General features: G+C 40.2%; 2 protein-coding genes across 3 annotated transcripts; one reads left to right on the top strand and one right to left on the bottom strand.

The window, feature by feature from the left end:
- Nucleotides 1-3,819: 3,819 nt before the first annotated feature.
- On the bottom strand, nt 3,820-11,232 carry dohh (deoxyhypusine hydroxylase/monooxygenase). Of its 2 annotated transcripts, none has more exons than XM_072680778.1 (5): nt 11,147-11,232; nt 8,878-9,247; nt 8,166-8,242; nt 7,248-7,500; nt 3,820-4,475 (listed from the first exon to the last, which is right to left on the bottom strand). In XM_072680778.1, the coding sequence occupies exons 2-5, from the start codon at nt 9,149-9,151 to the stop codon at nt 4,144-4,146; spliced, it is 936 nt and encodes a 311-aa protein (XP_072536879.1). In that variant the 5' UTR covers nt 9,152-9,247; nt 11,147-11,232; the 3' UTR covers nt 3,820-4,143. The 2 variants fall into 2 exon arrangements, with proteins under 2 accessions (XP_072536879.1, XP_072536880.1); XM_072680779.1 differs by having other exon boundaries at nt 8,878-9,243; nt 11,147-11,225.
- A 1,742-nt stretch (nt 11,233-12,974) lies between these two features.
- On the top strand, nt 12,975-27,880 carry fzr1a (fizzy/cell division cycle 20 related 1a). The gene is made up of 14 exons (XM_072681320.1): nt 12,975-13,140; nt 18,676-18,786; nt 18,989-19,117; nt 20,489-20,552; nt 20,661-20,791; nt 21,991-22,073; nt 22,204-22,387; nt 22,960-23,025; nt 23,123-23,225; nt 23,726-23,910; nt 24,135-24,368; nt 25,084-25,188; nt 25,964-26,056; nt 27,250-27,880. Exons 2-14 carry the CDS (start codon nt 18,718-18,720, stop codon nt 27,289-27,291), a joined length of 1,488 nt encoding a protein of 495 aa, XP_072537421.1. The 5' UTR covers nt 12,975-13,140; nt 18,676-18,717; the 3' UTR covers nt 27,292-27,880.
- The last annotated feature ends 65 nt before the right edge of the window (nt 27,881-27,945 follow it).

Below are 27,945 nucleotides of genomic sequence, written 5' to 3'. Positions count from 1 at the left end.
TAGCTAACAGATCATGGTTATGATGGGCTTCCCTTAGATTCGGACTCGTCTTCAGTCTTTCTGTAAAAGGCTTGTGTCAGGATGTAGATCCAGTAAACCACAGTGATGAAGGTGTTGGCCATCACAATAGCGATCACAAAGGGGTGCAGCATGGCTAATTCGGTCTGACCTCTGCTTATAGCTTCAGTTTCTGAGGCTGGGTCCAGTATCTGTGGAGCTCTTTGTAATACTTAAATTTGCTGGCCCTCCCTCTGTGCTCGGAGTGCTTACGGATCTCCAAGCCTCAGCCCAGAACATGCTGACCACCATGCAAAAGCCTTACAGGAAATGCAAGCAGTATTAAAAAAAAAAAGGTGTGATAGCTATCTGGCCTAAGATGAGGCCTAACTACATGCAAGAACCAGTTGTTCTTTAAGGGAAACACCATGAGCCTCTAAGTGTTACAAGATAATATACTACATGGACAAAAGTATTGGGACACACCTCTTAATCATTGAATTCAGGAGTCATGGGAGGTTCTGAAGAGCTCACTGAACTCCAGCGTGGTTCTGTATGTAATAGGAGACACCGCTGCACCAACAACAGCAAGTCAGCTCAAGTGAAAAGTGAAATCTCCTCCCTCCTAGATCTTCCTCCATCAGCTGTGAGTGGTGTTATTATTGAACAGTGGAAGAGTTTAGGAGGAACAGCTCACAGAGAGCAGCTCAGTGTCCACCGAGTGTCTGTCAGACCACGTAAAGTTACAGAGCGGGGTCAGGGCCGAGTGCTGAGCTCAGAGCAGAGTGCAGAAAAGCCTCCAACTGACTCAGTAACTGCAGCAGAGCTCCAGACCTGCTGCTGCTGGTAAGAGTGGATCATTATCCACATGGGCTGAAAGGCCACTCTGCCAGGAAGAAGCCGATACTCCAACAGAAACAGAAAAAGCCAGATTAATGTTTGTAATTACACACAGAGACAAAGACCTTCATTTCTGGAGACATGTCCATGTCCTAAAACTGAACTGTTTGGCCATAATGACCATTGTTACGTTTGGAGGAAAAACGGGGAAGGTCACAAGCCTAAGAACACCATCCCAGCTGTGAAACACGGGGGCGGCAGCATCATGCTGTGGGGTTGTCTTGCTGCAGGAGGGACGGGTGCACTTCACAGAATCGATGGCATCCTGAGGAAAGAGCATTATGTGGAGATACTGAAGCAACATCTCCAGACATCAGCCAGGACGTTAAAGCTTGGGCATAAACGGGTCTTCCATATGGACAATGACCCGAAGCAAACCGCCAGACTGGTTACGACGTGGCTTAAGGAGAAGAAAGTCAGGGTTTTGGAGTGACCATCACAAAGCCCTGATCTCAGTCCTGTTGAAAAGTCATGGGCGAAGCTGAAAAGAAAGGCTTGTGCGAGCAGGGCGGCCTACAGACAGGGCTCAGTACCACCAGCTCTGTCAGGAGGAATGAGCCCAATTCCTGCCAACGGTTGTGAGAAGCTTGTGGAAGGATATCCAAAATGTTTGACCCAAGTCATACAGTTTAAGGGCAATGAGACCAAATACTAATGACATGTATTTACACGTTTGAACCTTTTATTACTTTGAAGAAAGTGATAAAAATTGCCTTAATAAAATCCTTATTATTCTATAATTTTGCAAATAGAAATGATTTTGGTAATCCTAATTGACCTAAAACGAGAAACATTTATTCTAAATTCGTCAGACAGTGAGAATAAAAATGCATATGTCTTTTTATGTAGCCTACGTAAACTTCTGATTTCAACTGTATATGTTTATATATATATATTTATATATAAAATATGATCTTATGGCCACAAAAACATCCACCATGTCACATTCGGGGCACTATAGTATCCTATATAACATCAAATCAGTTGTTTGCTCTTGTTAAAGTATATTTGTATGTATGTGGATCTAGTCTCTGTGTATTCAGGGTGCAGTTTTAGTGTGTAGTGTGTTGATGTGCTGCTATCTTGGCCAGGGCTCGCTTGTAAATTATGTAAATACCCTGATAAAATAATGAAAGGTAGGAAGTAATTAGTGACACACGTCTCAAAAACTCTCAAAGCAATATGGTGGACAGCTCTGTGCTGTGATGGTTACCTGTGAAGGAGGAAGGTATGTTATCCTTACACTCGAGGAGAGCTCTATAGCATCTGTTTTGGTGCAAAGGTCTTTAAATGTTGGGGAAAAGCCCTAAAACTGAGAAATCACTGATTTGAAAGGCATGTAATGATTGGGACTGTCTCATGAGGTTGTATTGAGGAGTATAAATGATGAAGGAGACACTTAGATGGTATGAGATCATTTCTAGAATGCATTATTGAATGTGACTGTAACCAGGCCTGGTCTTCTCAGTGGCAGCAAACTAAGGGTTAATTTCAGATTAGACAGTGTGTGTGTGTTTGTGTTGTGACGAAGGTGGAGGAGAAGAAATCTTAATGGATGAGACACACCGCTGTGCAGGCTTATCCACCAGCTCCTTAAGCACCTTTGGGTTGTGTGAGGCTAAGACCCCATTTCATTTTAATGATCAAAGCAGACGAAATGCCCACCTGCTTCGGTGAATCAGCAGAATGCACAACACATAAACCTTCATCACCCGACTCGATTCGGCGGGGGGTTAAAAAAAGAGCTGGGCACAGCAGAAATGTGTGACTGCGATCACTGGAGGCAGTGTGGAGGAAAGCAAGGGTAATGATAAATATGATAAAGATCCTCATGCTTTATCAATACGTCACTTTTCGATTATTTAAAGATTAAATCAAAGGTGTCTGTGGACATATCCTGCATTATTAGCTTATTTCTGCCCACAGCAGTCTGCTTATGATATTTGTGCAGTTGTATAAACCAAAAATATTACATATGCATGACCACTGTAACTCTTCCTCCCTTAGAACTGAACAGGCTTTTTGTTACTGTGCCTTTAAGGCTAATATATGTAAATGGGGTCTGTTTCGATTGGCTGCCTTGTTTAAGTCTTTTGGCCTGAAACACTTCACATCAGTGCAGTACAAACTTAGACACATATATATATATATATATATATATATATATATATATATATATATATATATATAGATAGTGAACTGTATATTCTGAAACTTAATTATAAAAATATGTATTATTAGTCTTGATTAGTAATAATAATAATTAATAATAATAATAATAATAACAACAATAATAATGTCATAACATATAATAAATAGAATAACATTATTATTAGTATTATAACTTCAGGTTTAAAGCATTTTTACAGGTTGTAAAGGTTGTAAGTAGTCACCTAAACCATCTTTGGGGGCCAGGGAAGCATCCTGAAGGCTGAATAAGTGTTTACGCTGTAAATGTATTTATTTTTGTAACATCCCAAATTCAGAGATTTTTACAGATTAGTACCGTATGTCGAACTGTAGGAGCTGAGGAGAAACTTAAACACTGTTTACAAACTAAAAAACTACGAAAAATGGGTCTCCCATGATATGAGCTCTGATATGGGAGTTTAACGGCATGCTTGATTACAACAGCTGGTCCTTAAAGGAACAGCCAATAGGTAGAGATGGCTAGCAATCACTGAAAACTACAGGGGAAAAGTAAGGTCACCATGCCCAATGCTATGCGCGGGCTGGAGGGGTATAACCCCCCCCTTCCCCTCACCTCCAGAATTGGGTTGTGGGGTTCTCTAGACTGATGGAGCTCCATCCAATTCCTGTGGGATGAGTTAAAGTGGCCAATCCAGCACCAGTACCTGACCTTCCTGAGGCTCTCGTGTGGCTCTCGAGGGCCACCTACAAGAAGACCAGGTCCAGTAGATGTTCAAACCAGTTAAACGTTTATTTAAAGGTTTTCTTCTGAAGAGGTCGAAGCTTTGAAGTTCAGAAGACCACTGGAGATCAGTAACAAAGTCTTTACGAAACCAAGGGGCGAGACGAAGGTCAGACAGACCTGGACCAGGGCTGCGTTTTCCAAAAACATCTTAGCGTGATGATGAGCTCAGCTGGTAGAGAGAGTGTTGGGCGTTATGCTCGCTCGCCCCATTAAGGATCGGCTTCGCGCTAAGATGTTTTTCTGAAACCCAGCCCAGGACCTCGGAAAAGCAACAGTGTGTTAAAGTGCTAAAGGCAGCAGGAGAGCCGCTCTCACGGAGCAGCAGCTGAGGCAGCAGACTGCACTCGGCTCAGTCCGTCAGCGTACTGGAACTGTCCGCTGTTCTCGTACTCCAGCATGTCCAGGGCCACCTCGCAGCTCTCCTTCACCACGCGCTCTCTGTCCTCACGATACTGCTGCAGTATGGGCACACACGCGTCCCTGCCGATGGAGCCCAGCGCCTCGGCACATTCGTGTCGCACCATGGCGTTCTCATCCTGCTTCTCCAGAGCGGCCCGCAGCTGAGGGATGCTGGCCTCGTGCTGCATCTGGCCCAGAACGTAGCCGATCTCGTGACGGAACAAGGCGCCGCTGCACTGAAGGCCTGATGAAGGGAGGAAGATCACAGGTTTTGAGATACAGGCTGCGTGCAATCAACAAGGCATTTACTATTTGGTCACTGGTACAAAAATAATAATAATAATAATTTTTTAACATTTCTTACTTTTTGACATAATGTGAATCTGGCCGTTGTTTTTGACATTGTGTCAGAATTTCATGATGAACGGACCAATAGAAATGCTCCTAAGTTATTTGGAATTAAATCTTTTCACACTGACTTCCATTGAAAGTTAAGAAGCTTTTCCCTTCTGCTGTAAAATTAGTATTACTAATTAGTGAAGAATTTGGACGCACCCCATCCTGGCTGTTTTTAATATGAAACAGGAGGCGTCACAGATAAATGTGTACAATAGTTATAGTGTGTCAGAGGTGTTCAAATGGTGAACTGACCAGTAGAATGTCCTAAAATGACTGTATGAAAAATGTTTGTATAGAAAATAAATATAATACATATTAATGCAATATATATGTATATCTATCTGATTTAAAACATGTATCTCCAAAATGGTGACTTGGTTTACTAGAGTTTATTTCAAGTAGAAAATGTGTGTGTGTGTGTATATATATATATATATATATATATATATACACACACACACACACACAGACAGGCAGCCTATATGTTACATTAATATATATATATATATATATACACACACACACACACACACACACACACACACACACAGACAGGCAGCCTATATGTTACATTAATATATATATATATATATATATATATATATATATATATATATATATATATATATATATATATACACACACACACACACACACACACAGACAGGCAGCCTATATGTTACATTAATATATATATATATATATATATATATATATATATATATATATATATACACACACACACACACACACACACACACACACACACACAGACAGGCAGCCTATATGTTACATTAATATATATATATATATATATATATATATATATATACATACACACACACACACAGACAGGCAGCCTATATGTTACATTAATATATATATATATATATATATATATATATATATATATATATATATATATATATATATATATATATACACACACACACACACACACACACACACACACAGACAGGCAGCCTATATGTTACATTAATATATATATATATATATATATATATATATATATATATACACACACACACACACACACACACACACACACACACACACATACACATATATATAGTCTCTATCCAATTTAAAACATGTAACTCCAAAACGGTGACTTGGTTTACTACAGTTTATGTAATTTAGAGCATTTCTATTGGTCCATTCATCCAGAATGATTTACACAGTGCTCAGAAGCAGCTACATGATTGACACGATGGAGAAAACTTAATTATTTACTTTAAATTAATTAACATTAGTTATATAAACATTAGTTTATTATTTGCTATGTATAATATTGTTTTTGGTACTGAGCGTGCAAAAGATACAAGCTCATTTATTTACTCATTGGTTGCTGAACTATTAAAGACAAATCAAACAAAAAGAGAAAGAAAAACGCTACCTTAAAAACACCAAAAAAATAAAAAATAAAAAAACGATACAAGAACTATACAAAAACCCTCCTTCATCACTGTGCATATTTCAATATTAATAGCTATTTTATTTACATTACTAGCAGGAATGCAATAAGCGCTGTTAGAAAGTCACCACCCCCTCAACGGCTTTTTATTAACAGGCCTACAAACATAAATGTATGTTTTCCTTTCTATACAAATATATATAATAATTCCATAATTGTGTTTTATAGTGATGCAGGTTTACTGTTGACAGCAGTGCTGCATCACTGATGCTTTTAAGAAGATGAAAAGGAGGAGGAGGAGGAGGAGAAGACCAATGACAGTTTTTTATTAAATAACGTTTAAAGTATTTTTTAGGTTTGTGGTTTAGCAGGTTTGTGGTTTAGCAGTAGCTCACACCCTGTCTGGATGTGGTCACAGACACATATAAATGTGGTCAAATGTATCTCTGGCCACCTTTAACCGTGGTGTGAGTTACCACCACCTGGTGGTTTAAGTAATCAGATCATGTGTCAGACACATTGGACCTTGTTCCCACCTGCTTAGCACAGGATGTATGTAAATGGCAGGTGTGAAGAACTCTCCAATCTACTCGCTAATGTGGTTTCTAACACTGTGTGACTCACTTACCTAAACAAGCTGAGTTCTGTCCACACATTGGTCCAGTACTTTTAATTATTATTTAATTTAGCTATTAATATTTTTATTATTTTAACTTGCATAATTACATTTATTTTTATTTGAGCCATTTTAGTTAGATAAGATAATCCTTTATTAGTCCCACAGTGGGGAAATTCTCAAGTTAGTTAGTTAGTTTAGCTTAATTGGAGTTTCTTAATTTGTTTTTTTTTTACTTTTATAACTTTTTAACTATTAATTTTACCTTTTTATACAGAATGATTAATTCTGGATTTCTCTGCATGATTCTGACTGATTTAGTCCTATTTTTATTTTTCCTCTTTACTTACTTAATTTAATCATAATCAGATTCTTTTATATTATTATTATTTATATAATTTCTATTGTAGTTTATAAATGTTTTATGCTCATTTAATGATTAATTGATTAATTATTACTCTTTCCGTCCCTGTTTATCGTAAATGTTCGGCTACTTCCGAGAGAAATTAAAGGCCGGTCGATTGTGTGTTGTGTATTTTTCTCAAACTGCTTCGTCTGTCTCTCACCGTCTCCTAGAGCCAGCACGGCCTCCTCAGTGCTGAGGTTTCGGAGGGCGAACATGGCTCGGTAACGTTCAAACAGCGGCAGCTCTTCGTCCAGCAGCTGCTTCCTCAGCTCAGGAACGCTCTTCCTCTGGGCGGGGGGCGCGGGGTCCACAGAGCAGTAGGGGTTGCTGTTGGAATCGGTCACAGAGCTCTCATCCCCTCCGTTCATCAGCCATTCCAGCCTCTTCACGGCCAGCTGACACGTCTCTGCCACCTACACGTAAACACACACACACACACACAGAGAGAGAGAGAGAGGGAAACAAGCAGAGATGTTAATGCAGTCCGTGTATGTCAATGGAGGTCTTTTGGGACAATGCACCCCCAGTTCTCACTCCATTAAAGGGTCAAGGAGCCAGACGAGATCTCCTGATGAGAATACGCGTCCGGAGACGACCGTGAGGACTTATTACTTTTATTAAGGCGGAGCTAAAAGTAGCTGTAAAACTGTCCAACCAATAACAAGCTTGTGTCTGTGCCATGTGAACCAGCCTGGCCGGGACTCATTATTATTATTATTACTACTATTAAACTGTGACATGTTCGGAGAAATCTTATTATAGATAATATATTTATACATTACAGTTATAAATGAATTGAAACTCTACCTTGCTACACTTTAGCCTTCAAAACTATCAACAGACGAATGGTGGTGGAGGTAAATGTTAAGGACGGGATCCCAGCAAACGTCTGGGATTCTCTTCCGGTCACTAGAAACACTTGCTTGTGTTTCCAATTAAACTGCAGGAATCAGGGGTGGGTCCTAAAGGAACTATGGGCGGAGCCTCGATATTCCCAGAGCACTATCAAAAATGCTCAGGTGTGGTCTGAGTTCTTCACTGAGGACGAGTGTTATTTCATCACGGTTGTTGTTCGTACCTCAATGACGGGATCCTCTGAATACTGCTTTAGTAGATCCAAGACTTTTGGATTTCCGATGGCTCCCAAAGCTTCTCCTGCAGACACGGACAAAACCGTTAATATCAGACGATATCCCAGTTCAGCGATCCTTCAACAAGCCAGGGGAATAAAGAGGGGAGTAATGAGGTGTAATGAGGAGCTGTGCTTTATAGCATCACTAGCCACCAACTATGGAATAATGCTAAATATGGTATTGTTATAATATTTACTACAATATTTACTATTTCTATACTCATTTTACTACAATTCAATCCACAACTCTATGGTTATTATACTAATACAGGGGCTGTGCAGCACAACCAAACACAACACTAGGTATCCAGTGTCCATCTCCGGTGCAGAACAGGTAAGGACATCATACAACAGAGCAATCTTCATTAGTTAACTCAATTTCAGGGGGTCTTAATGAAAATCTGTGACTAAAAGTGGGCAACAGTATATCTATCTATCTATCTATCTATCTATATCTATATATATATATATATATATACAAAATGTCACTATAAACAAACATAATAAGACTTCACCTTGACTTCACCTTGAGTTCACCTCTCTCTCTCTCTCTATATATATATATATATATCTATGCGTCCAACAGATATCCGATCTGATATCCTGATAAATTCTCTAACACGTAATCTAAGAAGTCAACCAGAGTGGCGTCCTTCACCTGCTTCATGTCTGACCATCGGCTCCTGCTTAGTGTCTTTCAGCACCGTCTCCAGAACGGGAATCGCGCTCTCATCCTGCATCTGGCCGAGGCAGTACGCCAGCTCATGCTTCAGAAGTGCAGAGTCGTCCGCGAAGGCCTCACTGATCCATTTTACAGCCTCTTCTCCGCCGAGGTTACGCAGCGTAAAGAGGGCCCTAAATCGCGTCGTCAAGTCCTGCTTGGGGTTGACCAGTATGCTCCCCACGGACGCTATGTCCTGCTCACTCGCCATGAGCTTATACTGCTTCTGTAGGCTGAGGAATCCGCAGACGAGCACAGGGAGTGCGGGTTCTGATGGTGTAGAGGTACCACCACGGCTGCAGACTGGCTGAAAGACAAGGGAAGTAAGGGTCAGAGCAATCGTCATACATACAATCCAGCAGCCTTACAGCCTCCTACAGCCTTACATGAATAAATGCAATTCTGTGGGGGTTCATTTACTTAAAGCTTGTTGTTAGGGCTGTGGAAGTTAACGTGAAAATAACGTGATCTCAATTTAACGAGATAAAAAATAAAAATAGTGCCATTAACGCAAATGCTATTTGGCCCTGCGAATCAACCATAGTTCATGCTGAGACTCGACTGTACGCGGCAGCCATCACCGAAGTACATCCAGTCCGAAATACCACGTGGGTCAACGATCGCTGGGGTTCCAAAATTGGGAAATTAATTAACGGGAAATTATGGGAATGAAACAGGAACATTCGAAGCTAAATGTGAGACACTTACATATAGTTGGTAAAAAACTATTAACATCCGCACTGCTGGACAGTATTGACAATTTACTTGAATACCAACACATGCACATGTTTATTCAGCATTGTCGTTAATCTGCTGATACGCCGCTCCTCCTGCACATTAATCACTCTTTATTCTTCATAACTGCACTGACTGCCTTTCATCTCCAGTTTGATTCAAATGCATATTTGTACATTTATTCTGTGTGTGCGATTACAGTGATCATTTGTATAGTTGTAGGTGTTTTTGTATGTATTCTTGACTCATTGTAGTAAATGATTAATTATTTTATATATATATATGGTTGGTGTGGCGCAACAGATAACACCCCTACCTGCCAGTGAGACTGGGGTTCGATTCCCGGTCTGGGTGACTTTGCTGCGCTACACCAATAAGAGTCCTTGGGCAAGACTCCTAACACTACAATGGCCCATCTGTGTAATACGAGTACCATTGTAAGTCGCTCTGGATAAGAGTGTCAGCTAAATGCCATATATATATATATATATATATATATATATATATATATATATATATATATATATATATATATATATATAATGTTACTGTGTTATTTATAGTGAATATTTACTTATAGTTAAAAGGTAATTTATGCCTCATTGTCATAAGGGAGATATATGTATCTTTTTTGTGTCTGGACCACTATTGCTGCTCACTGGGGGTCTTAAGTTTTCATGTCTTCTTATGTTGTTGATTTCTTGTCTATGAGTAATGAGTAAAATCATTACTGATTGTGTAAAGCTGTTTTGTGACAACACCAGTTGTAAAAAGCTAATAAATTTGATTTTACTATTTTTTATATATTATTTTTTTTACTGTACCACCCTTATTATTGTATTGTGTTACTGTGCGGTGCTGTTTGGCATAACTGCTACTGGCTGCTAAGTTTTCTTAGGAATGAATAAAGTGTCTATCTATTTATTTATCTATTGAATTACTGGAACAATTGGGGGGATTCACGACTCTTTACCCTGTGAGATGCAGAATAGGTATATGTATATTATATAGTGTGTGTGTGTGTGTGTGTGTGTGTGTGTGTGTGAGAATAAAAAGGGTGGTCAGATCTTCATTTAACTTCTCCAGACATTTCCACTGTCTTGTTAACCACATTATCCACATTACTTTTACTCCCATAATTAAATTGCAAGGAGAATTGTGTAACAGCCAACTTCAGATAACTAATTAAATAATTTAATTAATTAATTAAATAATTACTGAAACAGTATAAAACATGTTATAGACTGAAATAAACACCCTGCACTGATAATATACAATAATACACATATTAATCAGCAACATGTGAATCTGACAGTATTACTGCAGACAGCTGAGTGATCTATTGATGAGCACCCTGCACTGAAACACCGCAGGATTCCCTTTGAACCCAGAGTTTAACTGTCTTTCATGGTAAAACTGTTTAATTAAAGCTATTAAAGCAGGTTAATCCAGAGGAAACACTTCAACCTACTTCGCTTTAAGCTCTTTCAGTCCTTCGCGTTTCTCACCGGGCAGCTCTCTCCATGCTGTCACTGCAGGAAGGGGCTCCAGCTCTCCCCTGCAGCTGGGTTTGGACGATGCCCCCTACAGGAGTGGAGTCGACCACTCTCCTGAACCACTCTCTCATTAGGTATCACTGTAATGTCTCATGTTCCACACAGCCAGAAAAACTGATTCAATTAAGATAAATTGTCGAAAAATAAGAGATTTAAGCTCCAGTGATTCTTAATGTTTACGCGGATCATAGAGGAGCTGAAAACATGAACAATGTAAAACTGTCAACCGGCCGCAAACCACTAGGGGGCAGCACACGCACACTTTTCAAACTGATCAATAAATATATAGATTTACATTTTATCAAAATACAAAAGGTGTTTTAAGAATTCTTTTAATCGTTATGTTTATTTTGCTGGTGATTTTTACATTTATTTAATTTTATTAAATAAATAGTTTTCAACCTTTTCATGTTTTTAACTTTAACATTAAATTAATATATTTCTGCCTCGAGTTTATACTATTTAAGTATTTATTGGACTGTAGATATTCTTGCCCGGTTTTCTCTCTTTTGTACGAGGGTATGAACGTTTCTGTGAACAATCAACCAACAAGTCAAAACAGCCTCTTTCTTCTTCTTTTGTGCTATTGAATAAAATGTTAAAATATTTATTTATTTATTATTTATTTATTGTCTAAACATCAGACTCTAGATATTTATTGTCTCACTGAGAACATTTGTGTATATATATATATATATATATATGAACATGTATATCACTTTATTAGTTTTAGGTTTGTTTGTCATTTGCACAACATCTGAATGTATTACATAATAACATGATACCTCAAACTGGAAAGAGGGTGGGTCACTTATACTGGACGGTATTACTGTTGTTTTTTAGATACTTTGTACAAAATATGATACAAATAAAAAATAAACATGCATTATATATATAAAATAAATAAATAAATAAACATGCATTATATATAAAATAAATAAATAAATAAATAAATATAAATAAATAAATAAATAAATAAATAAATAAATAAACATGCATTATATATATAAAATAAATAAATAAATAAATAAAAATAAATAAATAAATAAATAAACATGTATTATATATAATAAATAAATAAATAAATAAAAATAAATGAATATATAAATAAATAAATAAATAAACATGTATTATATATAATAAATAAATAAAAATAAATGAATAAATAAATAAATAAATAAATATGTATTATATATAATAAATAAATAAATAAAAATAAATAAATAAATAAATAAACATGCATTATATATATATATATATAATATCGGGACCGATATCTGATCTTAATATCATATCGGTGCATCCCTAAATCTTACATTTACATTGTATCTCCTACCTTCTTCTGAAGGGCTTTTTGGATCTGGCCATATATATATATTTTATAATATTATATATGTATATATAATCATAATAAATATGTTATTTATTTATATTTTTTATTTATTTATTTTCTCCCGTTCTGTTGTATAATTTATCAATGTTGGTTTTATAAAATGTGTGACTTTAAAGACCGAATAAATAGAGCATATAAATATTGTTCTTATATAAATATTATAGCTAAAATAATAAAAAATGGAATATAAATGTTATAAATATTAAATTAAATTAAAGTAAATATTCACACGCAGCTGCGCCAACGGTCGTGCCTCCGTTGCCATGCGAACGCGACCTCCGCTGTTTTGTTTCAAATGTCCGTGACGTCACGGTTCGAATTCTCGCCCACAATGCTTTGCGAGAGCGTCAATTGAAAACACTGCTAGCAGCGCAGCTAACATCGCAGAGCGGCGGCGGGTCTCACGCTCACGGTTTTATTCGCTGTGTTATAAAGAAAACACGTATCTCCATCCAGTCTGATCTGGGTTCAGGCCGGTTCCAGAGGTAATTCATCGAGCTGCGGGGAAGCTTTGAGGTGAGTCTGCTGATTTCTGTGGGAGAAGGAGAGCTAGCCGGGCGTTAGCCGCCGTCAGGCTAATAACAAATGAAGCCGGAGCGGAGAAATCTGAGCTGATTAACTCCGGGGTTGAACGGGTCGATTAGTTCACTTCAGCAGAGCTACTTCTGAGGATACAGATCATATTATTGATCTAAGTTCATTGATCCGATTGACTAGTAAAGAGCTCTGCTGTAAACCAGTGGATTAAGCAGCAGTCAGAGCTTCCCAGTTCAGCCTGTCCTGCAGGAGGAGAACAGCTGAGGAACAGCTGAGGAACAGCTAAAGAACAGCTGAGAAACAGCTGAGGAACAGCTAAAGAACAGCTGAGAAACAGCTAGAGAAACAGCTGAGGAACAGCTAGAGAACAGCCGAGAAACAGCTAGAGAACAGCCGAGAAACAGCTAAAGAACAGCCGAGAAACAGCTAGAGAAACAGCTAAAGAACAGCTGAGAAACAGCTAAAGAACAGCTGAGGAAAAGCTAAGGAACAGCTGAGGAACATCTAAAGAACAGCCGAGAAACAGCTAGAGAAACAGCCAAGGAACAGCTAAAGAACAGCCGAGAAACAGCTGAGGAACAGCTGAGGAACAGCTAAAGAACAGCCGAGAAACAGCTAAGGAACAGCTGAGGAACATGCCTGAAGGACAGTCTTCTGCCTTGGGTTTAACTTAGCTACTTGGACCCCTCTCCAGCCGTGGACCTGCTGCTTCTCTATCTTCTCTAGATAGCTAGCAAAGGCAACCAGCTGATGACGTCCTGTAATCAATACTGTACCATTAAAGTCACTATTGAAAATCTAATCTATTAGATATCAGATCCTGGATCAGTCTTAGAAATGCAGTCCAGTCTGCAGATATATATATATAGCTAGCTATATCAAGTCAAGTCAAGTTTTGATCAACGAAAGAAGAAAAGTCTGATGTTTGTCACCGGGAATCGAACCCCAGTCTCCCACATGGTGCGGTAGCTCAGTGGCAGGTAGTGGTGTTATCTGTTGCGCCACAACAACCACAATATAAAACAATAATCCAGACTCAAACATCAGACTTTTCTTCTTTCGTTGATCAAAACAATATCAGCTGCAGATGATCAGAACGTGGTTGGAGAGGATTAGTCTGGAGTCTTATTTAAACCTCAGACGTTTAGTCTGGTCTGATCTGGATTGATGGTTGAAGTGAGGGGTGGAGAAGATGATCACCATCATGGCCAGATCCAAAGAGCTCCTTCAAAGAGGCCTTCAGGAAGAAGGGTGGAGATGCAATGGAAATGTAAGATTGCACCGATCCGATATTAGGATCAGATATCGGTACCGATGTTAACAAAATTAGCTGGGTCGGGTATTGCATAATTAGGCCGACCCATGGAACCGATCCTTTCGCCTTTTGAATTTGTTGGTGTGAGACTGAACTAAATGTGCAAATAAATAAATGACAAATGGCAGTTTAGGGCATTTATATCTGTGTTAATTTGTTATATTAGTGATATATATATATATATATATATATATATATATATATATATATGTATGTATGTAAGGTGATGTTTAAGTCAGTCCTGATGCCTTAAGTCTCTCCCACATGGTGAGGTATACGGTTTATTAATACAGCAATGGTATCGGATCGGTATCGGGGATCGACCGATATGCAAAGTTCAATATTGATATCGGAACTGAAAAAGCCAGATCAGAGCATCCCTAGTAAGATAAGACATTTCTTGGCCTCATTGATAACATTTGGGTAAGAAATTGTGTACCCAGATTAGTTGATAGATGATCACTTTATTAGTTCCAGTGGATGTTATTGATTGTTTGTTATTTGCACAGCATTTTAGGATATTTATGTATTTAAAAAGTGTATGTATTGTATGGAGATCTATATTATAGACTACAAATATTAGTCAGATGGGACATATTAGGAGAATAAATGTAAAGAAAAGAAAAGAAATGGGCAGCAGGTCACATTAGTGTTGCAGTGGTAGTATAAGAGATTATTTATAATGGGAAGATGGGATATGGTCTAATAGTGTTTATATACCCACAGATATACAGTGGGGAAAGAAAGTATTTGTGCAAGTTCTCCCACTTAAAAAGATGAGAGAGGCTGTAATTGACATCATAGGTAGACTCAACTATGAGAGACAAAATGAGAAAAAGAATTCAGAAAATCACATTGTCTGATTTTTAAAGAATTTATTTGCAAATATTGGTGGAAAATAAGTATTTGGTCAATAACTAAAGTTCATCTCAATACTTTGTTATATATCCTTTGTTGGCAATGACAGAGGTCAAACGTTTTCTGTAAGTCTTCACAAGGTTGGCTCACACCGTTGCTGGTATGTTGGCCCATTCCTCCATGCAGATCTCCTCTAGAGCAGTGATGGTTTGGGGCTGTCGGCGGCAACATGGACTTTCAACTCCCTCCAAAGGTTTTCTATGGGGTTGAGATCTGGAGACTGGCTAGGCCACTCCAAGACCTTGAAATGCTTCTTATGAAGCCACTCCTTTGTTGCCCTGGCAGTGTGCTTGGGATCATTGTCATGCAGGAAGACCCAGCCACGTTTCATCTTCAATGCCCTTGCTGATGGAAAGAGGTTTGCACTAAAATCTCACAATACACGACCCCATTCATTCTTTCATGTACACGGACCAGTCGTCCTAGTCCCTTTGCAGAGAAACAGCCCCAAAGCATGATGTTGCCGCCCCCATGCTTCACAGTTGGTATGGTGTTCTTTGGATGCAACTCAGCATTCACTCTCCTCCAATATATATACCAAACAGTTCTACTTTGGTTTCATCTGACCATAAGACCTTCTCCCAAAACTCTTCCAGAACATCCAAATGCTCTCTAGGAAACTTCAGACGGGCCGGATCTGTACTGGCTTAAGCAGGGGAACACGTCTGGCACTGCAAGATCTGAGTCCCTGGTGGCGTAGTGTGTTACTGACAGTAGCCTTTGTAACGTTGGTCCAGCTTTCTGCAGGTCAGTCACTAGGTCCCCCATGTGGTTCTGGGATTTCTGCTCACCGTTCTTGTGATAATTTTGACCCCACGGGCTGAGATCTTGCATGGAGCCCCTGATGGAGGGAGATTAGCAGTGGTCTTGTAGGTCTTCCATTTTCTGATTATTGTCCCACAGTAGATTTCTTCACACCAAGCTGCTGCCTATTGCAGATTCAGTCTTCCCAGCCTGGTGCAGGTCTACAGTTCTGTTTCTGGTGTCCTTCCACAGCTCTTTGGTCTTCACCATAGTGGAGTTTGGAGTGTGACTGTTTGAGGTTGTGGGCAGGTGTCTTTTATACTGTTAACCAGTTCAAACAGGTGCCATTAATATAGGTAATGAGTGGAGGACAGAGAAGCCTCTTAAACAAGAAGTTACAGGTCTGTGACAGACAGAAATCTTGCTTGTTTGTAGGTGAGCAAATACTTATTTTCCACCATTATTTGCAAATAAATTATTTAAAAATCAGACAATGTGATTTTCTGAATGTTTTTCTCAGTTTGTCTCTCATAGTTGAGTCTACCTATGATGTCAATTACAGCCTCGCATCTTTTTAAGTGGGAGAACTTGCACAATTGGTGACTGACTAAATACTTTTTTCCCCACTGTGGGTGTGTTTATATATTTGGTGTTTAATTCAGATTTGTTTTTAAAATGAATAAATTTAGTTTTTCTAGAAAGTGCTTTGTCTTGTTACCATTTACATACATATATACATTTATTACATATATTTATATGTACATGTATAAATACATTATTTATATATATATATATATATATATATATATATATATATATATATATATATATATATATATATATAAATAATGTATTTATACATGTACATATAAATATATATGTATGTATGTATGTATGGTGTGATGCCTGTTGGTGCCTTTGCCGGACCACCTGTCTCTGGGGTGCTATTGCCGAGCAGGTGCTGTGTGTGAAAGGTCTTTTGTCTCGAAGGCTTTGACCTTTTGCTGCCCTTATGTTTAACTGCAGACCATAAACCCAGATAATTTATAGACCCAGCTTCAGCCAGTCATGATGCGTCTATGTGGGCCGGTGTTCAGCTGTATAGATGGACGGCTCCTCCGCTGTTCTTTTACTGATGATCTTCATCTACAGTAGCTCCTGATAAGGGGTGGATATATCAGGTGTAAGAATCTGAGTATGACAAGAACCAAACTGTGAGGTTCTAGACAACGACTGGGTCAGAACATCTCCAAAACATCAGGCAGAGCAGATCTTGTGGGGTGTTCACGGTACGCAGTGGTCAGTATTGACCTACCAAAAGTGCTTAAGGAAGGACAACCGGGGAACACAGTCTTGGGCTCCTAAGGCTCACTGGTGGGACCTCAATGTACAGGACTTAAAGAAGGGTCGGATACTAACATCTTGTTGGCAGATGTCCCCCAAAAAGATCTCAGAACAGTTAGAAATCAGCCGCTGTTCCACTAAATCGTCTACAAGTGGAACAGCTGACCAGCATGACAAGGTCAGGATGTTCTAGCAGGTTCAGCCCACAAGCTGCAGTTTTATATTATCGCGGTTGATTGTTGAGATGGGTGGCTGGGTTCAGTTCCACGACTGGGCACACTACAGCACCAGTACTGCACCAATGAGAGGCATTGGGTAAGACTCTTAACTCTACGTTCTCCAACCTGTGACCTGATTCACATGTATGTGATTTCAGGAGTCAGCCAGATGCCTTAAATGTAGATGTTTCCACCATCTCTGCTGATAAAACCACTGAGGGCAGTGGTGGCTCAGCAGTTGGAGCTTCAGGCTCGGCAGCAATGCCTGCCCACCGCTCCGGGCACTACTTGGCCATTACTCTTCTGTAAGCATGGTGTTTAACATGGTGCATATCATGAAATATAAAGCATATCATATGATCAGTGATGATTATAATTAAGGGTGTCCAATCCCAATCCAGTTCAGAGTCTGTGTTTTAACCACGGTGTTCAGAGCGCCATCTAGTGTCCTTAAGGTGCAATTAACGGACATTATCCCCAGCCGGCTGCAGCAGCAGCAGTGGTGTGGACGTTCTCAGAAGGTAGATAAAGGAGCTGAGGTTCTGCAGTGTGGAGCTATTTTACAGTGGAACCTGAAAACAGACCATAATATCTGACCCTTTATAAAACCATCACTGAAACGCTCTGTTTTACCAGCGGGAGAACCGCAGAACCGGCACTCGCCTTTCTCTGTTTATAAGCTGCCACTGTTGGGGCCCTTAAGCAAAGCCCTTCACCATCCCTGCTCCCAGGGTGCTGCAGCAATGCCTGCCCACCGCTCCGGGCAGTACTTGGCCATTACTCTTCTGTAAGCTTAGTTTAACATGGTGGTTTTAGTGTCCTTCTAATTATATCATAACCTGGGTCATCTATCCAGAGCTGGCAGCTCCAAGATGGATTGCAAGTACCGTCTCAAAGGGATCTGAATTCCTGTCTTTTGTCGTACCTCTGCAGCCTCCATTGATTTGATGTTTTTCTCTTTGTCTGTGTGTGCAGCCATATCCGACCGGACCTTTTCCTCCCTGGCCAGTGATCTCCATGGATCAGGAATATGAGCGCCGACTACTGCGGCAGATAAACATTCAGAACGACAATGCAAGCCCTGTGGTGAGTCCCTCATTTCACACAGCCTCCTCATAAAGTCTTATTAAACCATTTTTCATATCAGAGAGAGTGTGTGAACTGTAGTCCTGGTACCATCATAGTGGACCGTATTCTGTGAGGCTTCTGGAAAAAACATGCTCCTCATGGAAGTTTCTCAAGTCTAACGGCTTTTTCGCCTCTTTATGTCAAATTGTCCCTCTTGCAGAAAGTCACAGATGTGATACGTCACCTGACTCCCACCAAATCACCAATGTCCTCACCCAGCAAGCACGGAGACCGCTTCATACCATCGCGTGCAGGAGCCAACTGGAGCATCAACTTCCACAGGATTAACGTAAGTGCTTGTTTTTCTTTCTAAGGCATACGGAGGGAGGTGGTTCGCCAGTTTCTCCTCTTTGTCCCAAACATCATCGATTGGCCACGTCATGTTTGGTGCCCCCATGTTTGTATCTTCAAGTTTGGAATGGAGCTAAAAGGCTATTTTTACTACATATTACTGTATTTAATGACCAGGGCAGGGAGATCACTGAGATCACCGGAGACCCTCAACCTTGAATGCCAGTCCTGGGATCGGTCCTGCGACCTACCGGTCACAAGCCTGCTTCTCTGTCCTTTATTGACCACAGCTGACCCCTGAAATATAAAGCATATCATATAATCAGTAATGATTATAATTAAGGGTGTCCAATCCCAGTCCAGCTCAGAGTTTGTGTTTTAACCACAGAGCTCCATCCAGAGCACCATCTAGTGGCCGCAATGCAGCAGCAGCAGTGCGGACGTTCTTAGAAGCTAAATAAAGGAGCTGAGGTTCTGCAGTGTGGAGCTATTTTACAGTGGAACCTGAAAACAGACCATAATATCTGACCCTTTATAAAAATCTCACTGAAACGGTCTGTTTTACCAGCGGGAGAACCGCAGAACAGGCACTCGCCTTTCTCTGTTTATAAACCAGCACTGAAGAACCCGTTCAGATCCGAGTGGAGGCTAATGCTAATGCTAACACACACACACACACTTTCGCTATAGAAACCCCAATCACACACACACACACACACAGCACATTCACCCACTATAAACCAGCTATTACACACCAGTAGACCAACAACAACCACAGATACCAGTCCAGACTGTGTGCCACTACACACACACTCACACACACACAGGAAGTGATCAGACTGCAGTGTTGTAAAGGAGCTGGGAGCTGATTGGTCAGGGAGGAGATCAGACTGGATTATCAGATATTAAACACTATAAAACAGTGATTTTAAGAAAAGTCTGACTAAACTAAATCAGTCAGTCCAGAAAGTCTGATTATAGAATCTGATCCTGAAAATAAAGGATTTACTGATCAGATTAATCAGCAGCTCGTCTGATCTCAACTGTGGAGCTGGATTATTATTTATACACACACAGATCAGATCTAAATGGTTTAGGTCCTTGTAGCTACATTAGCCTTTTTTGCTCCAGAACAGAAATAAAAAATAAAGAAGATGGCTTCGGGCAGCGAACATGTCTTGGCTGATCTGCTTTGTTGAAGAGGAAAATTGTGTGAATCAGATCTTTTATATGATATTAATAGTTGATATTTGAGGCAGTTCTCCAGCTGAAGGTGTGATTTCAGCTGTGAACAGAACAGTGGGCTGTAACCCTGCTCTTCAGGGATGTAGAAAGTGAGGGGTATTGATTTTTACTTTGCTCCTCTCAGGAAAATGAAAAGTCTCCAAGCCAGAATAAGAAAACAAAGGATGCAACGTCAGACACCGGCAAAGGTGAGTTTCATGCCTCTTGTTGACATTTTAACGTCAGTCTGAGTTTTCTGAGGCATCATTTTACTGAAGGCTGGTTTGGAATCAGTGAGTTGGGTCTTTTCATTCCAGTGGACGGCCTGGCGTACTCTGCACTGCTGAAAAATGAGCTGCTTGGAGCCGGCATTGAGAAAGTTCAAGACCCCCAGACTGAAGACCGGAGGCTCCAGCCCTCGACGCCGGAGAAGAGAAGCCTCTTTAGCGTAAGCCTCATCTGTCCCGGCACTAAAGCACCAATACTTTTAGCTCTAGTGCTTTTAGAGCAGAGCCTTCAGCAGACACTGTCTGTCAAATTCAGCGTTTTTGTGATGTCAGGAAGGTTTAGAGATTGTAAGGCACGTACAGTTAGGCACTGCTTAACTGAGGAGGCCACAAAAACAGCCTGTTTAACTCCTACAATCTCAGGTCAGTTTTGTGGTGTTTTTATTTTATATTTTTTATTTTGTTTAGTTTTTCTGTGTTTTAAAGTTATAAAAATATAAAAAATTATATATATATATATATATATATATATATATATATATATATATATATATATATATATATATATATAAAAATTATAAAGAACTTTATTCACTCATAAATTACAAGATACAGTCACAGAGGCCAAATGTTATTTACAGGAAATCCTAGGCTACTCAGCTTTTGAGGTGTACAGTGCTATAAAAAGTATTTGCACCCTTCCTTATTTTCTTCTATTTTTGCATATTTGTCCAATTTTAAGTTTCAGATCATCCAACTGATTTTAATAGAAGATATAAACAACAGGAGTAAAACCATAAAACACACACTGTAGCATAGAAATCCAATGTAATGTGAAATCCAATGGGAACGTGGATGCTTTTGGTTCATAACCTTGGCCATTAATTGATGCATGCAGCAGATTGTTAATCCTCAAACCCAGACTGAAGACCCTCCTCTTCTGAGAGGACTCAGGCGAAGAGAAGAGTACAATGGTCTCCATATTGACTTGTGTTTAGTAGAGACTAAGATTAGAGGAGCTTTGAATTATTAGTCTATTTAAACTAGCTGAGGTTCTTCTTCAGTAAATAGCAAAGCACTTTTGTAATTCGCTCTGGAGAAGAGCGTCTACTAAATGCCTTAAATGTAAATGTATTACAGAGGTGGGCCAGTGTAGCGTTGGGAGTCTTGCCCAAGGGTTCTGATTGGTGTAGCACAGCATAGTCAGTCAGCCTTCTACATGACGTGATCGCTCACTGACGTGTAGTGCCACTCCAATCACACAGTACCAAAGTATTTATTGGCACAAATAAATAAAGAATTGGCACAAAAAAGAAAATAGAATTAATTAAAAATACAACACCTGTGACTTTGATTAATCTCATTTCAGTGGTGGTGTTTTTTCATATCAGGTGGTTTAAACGTCTTGTGTTTTTTGCAGTACTCCCTCAGCACCAAGAGAGCCATGCCTGATGACGGCAACAACGTGTCTCCCTACTCTTTATCCCCCGTCAGCAGCAAAAGGTACGTTTTCTTAGCTTTCACAGCTTATTATGAAGAACGCAGAGAACCCCACTTCCACCACCTCCACCACCTCCACCACCTCGCAGGTTCATTTGCTGTACTCGTTTTTACCTGTTGTTTGTCTGTCCAGTCAAAAGCTGCTCCGCTCGCCAAGGAAACCCACTCGCAAAATCTCCAAGATACCGTTTAAAGTGCTCGATGCACCAGAACTACAAGACGATTTCTACCTCAACCTGGTGGACTGGTCATCCCTAAACGTGCTCAGCGTCGGACTGGGAACCTGCGTCTACCTGTGGAGCGCCTGCACAAGCCAAGTACGTACCATACTGTAGCCCAAAACAAACGTCCTTTATTTTCTTTATTTCCTTTAATCCAACGGAAAACTGAAATGGCATACATCGATTGTCGATGTGCCATAACATTAAACCACTGCCAGGCGAATCTGGTTCCAAAGACACCGGTCAAGGGGTGGATATATCAGACAGCAGGTGAACTGTCAGTTCTTGAAGGTGATGGAGGTGCTAAAGCTTAAGAACCGGAGACACTTTGACTAGAACCAAACTGTGATGTTCTAGACGATGCCTGGGTCAGAACCATAGGCAGGTCTTGTGGGGTGTTTGCTCCTGGTATGCAGTGGTCAGTACTGACCTACCAAAAGTGCTCCAAGGAAGGACGACTGGTGTACTTGTGAGTGGTTCATGGGCGCCCAAGGCTTATTGATGATGGGGCAGACCACCAAAGAAAACAGGAGGGAGTGGAAATCCCCTTTTATACGATATAAGATTTTTATAAGATAAAAATAAGATAATTTTTTAGTTTTAATAAATTTTCATACAGAGCTGGTTTGTGTTTGTTGTGGCAAACCTATGTTTTGGTCTCCGTGCAGGTAACCCGTCTGTGTGACCTGTCTGTAGAAGGAGACTCCGTGACGTCGGTCGGCTGGTCAGAAAGGGTGAGCGGCAACACAAGTGACCGTTTACGTCAAATTTGAGTGAGTTAACTACGACTGCGGGTTTCTGAAAGTGAATTTCTCTTGACTTCTGCTGTAGGGGAATCACGTTGCCGTGGGGACGCATAAAGGATTTGTGCAGATCTGGGATGCAGCAGCTGGCAAGAAGCTATTTGCATTAGAGGGGCACACGGCCAGAGTCGGTAAGATATATTCCGGAAGCTGTAAAACACACCTGCTGAAGGTTAAACACGCCTCTGGTTTCCCAAGAAGAATTGATCCCAGCTGAAAAACTTTGTATCTCTAAAACGGCAGCTTTACAATAGAAGAAAAAGAACCTTCTTATCTTTAAATGGAAAGATTTATTGGTCCGTTCATCATCAGATCTCGACAGCAATAATTTCAGCAGTAGGTTTCTACTGTAGAAGCTCCAGATAAAGCAGGTGAAGATAAATCCAGTAAAAAGGAGAAAAGAGCTCTCTGAGGAGAACCTAATAACACTAGACTCCATGAGGAGAACGTTGGAGATGTTCTAATGATGAACACAGTGATGGAGAACCTCCACCACTTTCTGTAGGAGTCTTATTATTATTATTATTATTAGTTTTTATTCTAATATCAGTGATTTATTGAGCAGATCAGCAGATTTTACTTCTAATTCTTACAGGAGACTAAAACCTTATTTTGGATTCTACTCCTCCAGGTGCGTTAGCGTGGAATGCTGACCAGCTGTCCTCAGGTAGCCGGGATCGTATGATCTTGCAGAGGGACATTCGGACGCCACCGCTGCAGTCAGAGCGCAGGCTGCAGGGCCACCGGCAGGAGGTGTGCGGCCTCAAATGGAGCACCGATCATCAGCTGCTCGCCTCTGGAGGAAATGACAACAAGGTAATGAACCACCTTCTAGCCAGGGCTGGAGGAGGCTGGCATCTTGGTTCTGTAGGCCAATAAAGCTACAAACATCCAAGATTAATCTTGTGTGTATATATATATATATCAATTTTTTTAGATTAGAGATTATTATTATTATTATTATTATTATTATTATTAATAAAAATAATAATTAATACTGAATCAGCCCTAAATGTTCTCTGGTTGTGTTCTGTTGTCAGCTGTTGGTATGGAACCACTCCAGCGTTCAGCCTGTTCAGCAGTACACGGAGCACCTGGCAGCAGTGAAGGCCATTGCTTGGTCCCCTCATCAGCATGGCCTGCTGGCGTCCGGAGGGGGCACAGCTGACCGCTGCATCCGTTTCTGGAACACACTGACGGCCCAGCCGCTGCAGTGCATTGACACGGGATCGCAGGTGTGCAACCTGGCCTGGTCTAAACACACCAATGAGCTGGTAAGCACACACACACACACACACACACACCATACTGGTTTATTTAGTTATTAGTGGGGGTTCAAAATTAATTTCTGAAATCAAAATGAAAATTTAATTAGATAAATTATGAGTCTTGGTTCTACAGATCTACAGGTTTCACACAGATTGGTTGTGAAAGGTGCAACTCAGGGTCTCGAGACTGTAACAATGATCAGTGGGTCGCTGGTTCGAATCCCAGTCATGCTGCACAATTGGCCTGGCTCTCTCCAGGGTGGGTGGATGGTGCGCTCTCCCCCCACATTGCTTCGCTGCGGTGCTGGCAGTCACTGGCCAAAGCCGGGTGTGCGGTGAATTGGTCGTCCAGTGATGTTACATTGGCAGCAGTTCGGAAAATGAGAGGCTTGACTGCGCACACGCCGGAGGGGGTGTGTGTTGGTCAACCCTCTGTAGTGTTGGGAGGGGGGAGGGAGGACGTACGGATTGGGTAATTGGCTGTCCAAATGGGGAGGGGGGTGGGTGGATTTAAGAGGATTAAAGATAAGGACAATTAATGCATCATTTTAACCAAAATTAAAGAATAGTTATGTTTTAATTTTCAGTAAATTATTTTTGAAAATTACAGCTTTTGGTTTTTAGTTCTTAATAATAAGTGGATAAGGGATGTGTGTGTGTGTGTGTGTGTGTGTGTGTCGGTAACTTTTCTTAACCCGTCTGTTTTGTGCCTTATTTCTAGGTTAGCACACACGGTTACTCTCAGAACCAGATCCTAGTGTGGAAGTACCCCTCCCTCACTCAGATAGCCAAACTGACCGGCCACTCCTACAGAGTGCTCTACCTGGTGAGTCTCTCTCCCTCTCTCCCCCCCCCCCCCCCCTTATGATTTAGGTCTGTTGTTCCTTCAGAACCTGCATCAGATCCAGTTCACAGTTCTGTGTTTTCCCTGCTCTGACGCTCCTGAGGCATGTACTACCACACATGCACAGTGTCTTGCTTAACCAGCAAACTATGAACCTAGTTTGCTTTAGCCCTGGATTATGTAAATGGCTTAAACTACTGGGCTATTAAAAGCAAAACGTTAAAAATGAAAAACTTCCTGGCTACTGTTCAACATTTCACATTTGTGGCACCAGTCACATAAAAATGCCTTAAGATAAAATATACTATATAAATTTAAAGCACATTAAAAGTAATGATTTGCTATTTTAAGTGCTTTACTTTATACGAATTTCAATAGTGTGACTTCATTTGCCGTAAAATCTCATTACTGTGTGAGTAATGTGTGCCTGTACCCTGGGTTTTATCATAGCTTGAGTATCTAAATCTCAGTAAACAGAGAAGGTGGTTAAAAACCATCTGGGAAAAGAAAAGAAGTTAACAGTGAGGAACCCTGTCCGACTCCATGCTTCCCCTGATTAAGCTCCTGAAACAGTGGACAACTTGGGTGGTGTGTTGGAGCACTAAGCGGCGAAGCTGTGGTTTTGACACCGTATCGGCTCACCCTGCAGTTACAGATTCCTTCCATTATGCAAACGACCTTCATATTAACTGGGAGCTTTCATTTCCCGTTAGCCTTTTTAGTCAAACCACACCATCTGCCTTCCCTCCCAATACAGGCGATGTCTCCAGACGGGGAGGCCATCGTGACTGGAGCAGGCGATGAGACGCTGCGTTTCTGGAATGTATTTAGTAAAACACGATCAACAAAGGTAAGATCCTAACAAACCACCCAGCAGTTTAATCAGTGGGTGTTTATCAGACTGATTAACCACTAATTAGGTGCCCAGTCCTATTTCCTGGAGATTTCAGATCCAACGCATCTGGCTATAATATTTGAAGTGATTACTAATTAATTATAACTATAATATTTTAGTGATTGCTAATTTCATACCAGCCCAAACTAAACGCTCATAGTTTGGGCTGCTAGGAAACTAGCAATCGCACTGAGACCTTTCAGAGGAGGGTCCGACCCCAAACAAACTCTGGAGCAGTTCATTGGTGATAGGAATGTGATCTGACCTCAGTCTAGGGCTGGGCGATATGGTAAAAATACTAAAATCATGATATTTAAAGACTTTTTTTTTTCACGATACACAATATTTATCAAAATACATGTAATCATAGTCTACAAACATCAGTAGCGGCAGATTCTTATAAACTACTATTCAGATCTACTCTCCCGTACAGTGATTTATACTCAACAGCTGCTGCTCTTCATCTAATGAACCCAGTCTAATTATACTGTTAGTAATGAACCCTGCAGCTGATCAGTGTTTATTAACACCAACAGTCTCCTCCATATGATTAGAAAAGCTTATTGATATCACCATGATACTAAAATATCGTCATATTGCCCAGCTCTACTTCAATCCGAGCCAAATATTAGTCGTCAGAGCTAGACGCCCCCCAGTTGCCTGGTGTAAACCTGGTTTACTGCCCAGATAATGAATGTTACTACAGCTATAAACAGATGCAGCTCCATGTTAAACTGCACATAAATCTGCAGCACTAGTCCAGAACACCGGATTTACTTCCTTGCTCCATCCCAGACAGGTCTGACCAATACGCAGAGAGAACTGTCTCACATGGTTTGTTGTGACTCATTTTCGGTTTTTCACACAGGGGGGAAAAACCTAATTGCTCAAACTCGTTACTTAATTCAGACCAGAGCAAACCAAATATATATAAATGCTATTTCTATATTGGCTGATATTTATTGATTCAGTTCATTATTGATGCTGGTAGCGGAAAAGACAAAGCTGCATCTGTAGTATTTACAATTCTGTGATCTAGACAGCCTGCAAATTGCTACTAATTGGGCATAAAGTGCCTTGAAGTTTAGCTCTAAATGCACCAAATAAAATCTATATGTATAATAACTTGCTTTCCCTCTTCTCCCCAGGAATCTGTGTCTGTTTTAAACCTGTTCACTAGAATACGGTAAAGGCACTACTCTTCTAAAGGATTATCATTGTAATTATTTGATCCGTACAGACTGCTCATGAACGAAGCTTCAGTTTTCTCCCGTGATGGACGATGCAATCTGAGAAGACACCTTAAACTTTTTCTTTGTAAAACATTGAACTTCTGGATTTGCTGCTGCACTGCCATCTGCATTTATAATTTGTGTTTATCATTGTATCTAGTTTGTTTGTGTACAGTTTAGTTCCTGTTTTTTTATGTTACCATGAAGTGTCTCTAACGATGCAAGTACGTAAAATGCAAGCCTTAAGTCAGAAGATACTGTAACCATGTTATCTAAGCAGGGTGTCATTAGAAATTATTCAGAATGTCATGCAAAGAGGTCAGTATCTGAGTTGGCTAATTTCGGAGTACAAAATCAGAAGCATTTATTGGGATTATTAAGAGAACATCTTAAAACATATTAAGGGGGGGGAAAAAATCATGACTCTAGATGGCAGAACATGTTGAAGGTCTGTCATTTGTAGGGTTATTGGTTAAGTTGCTGTGTCAAGAAATACAAACACCCTGAAACACAAATACTGCCTTGTTTCTTTTGTTGAGTGAGTGCTTGTTGTTGATGGACTATTGGAAAACCTTGTATCTCCAAAATAAGAAGCCTTTTGTCATCCTCCTC

Source organism: Salminus brasiliensis, chromosome 6 (genome assembly GCF_030463535.1).
Source record: "Salminus brasiliensis chromosome 6, fSalBra1.hap2, whole genome shotgun sequence".
In the NCBI taxonomy this organism is placed as follows: Eukaryota; Metazoa; Chordata; class Actinopteri; order Characiformes; family Bryconidae; genus Salminus; species Salminus brasiliensis.
This window is presented reverse-complemented; position numbering and strand designations above follow the sequence as displayed.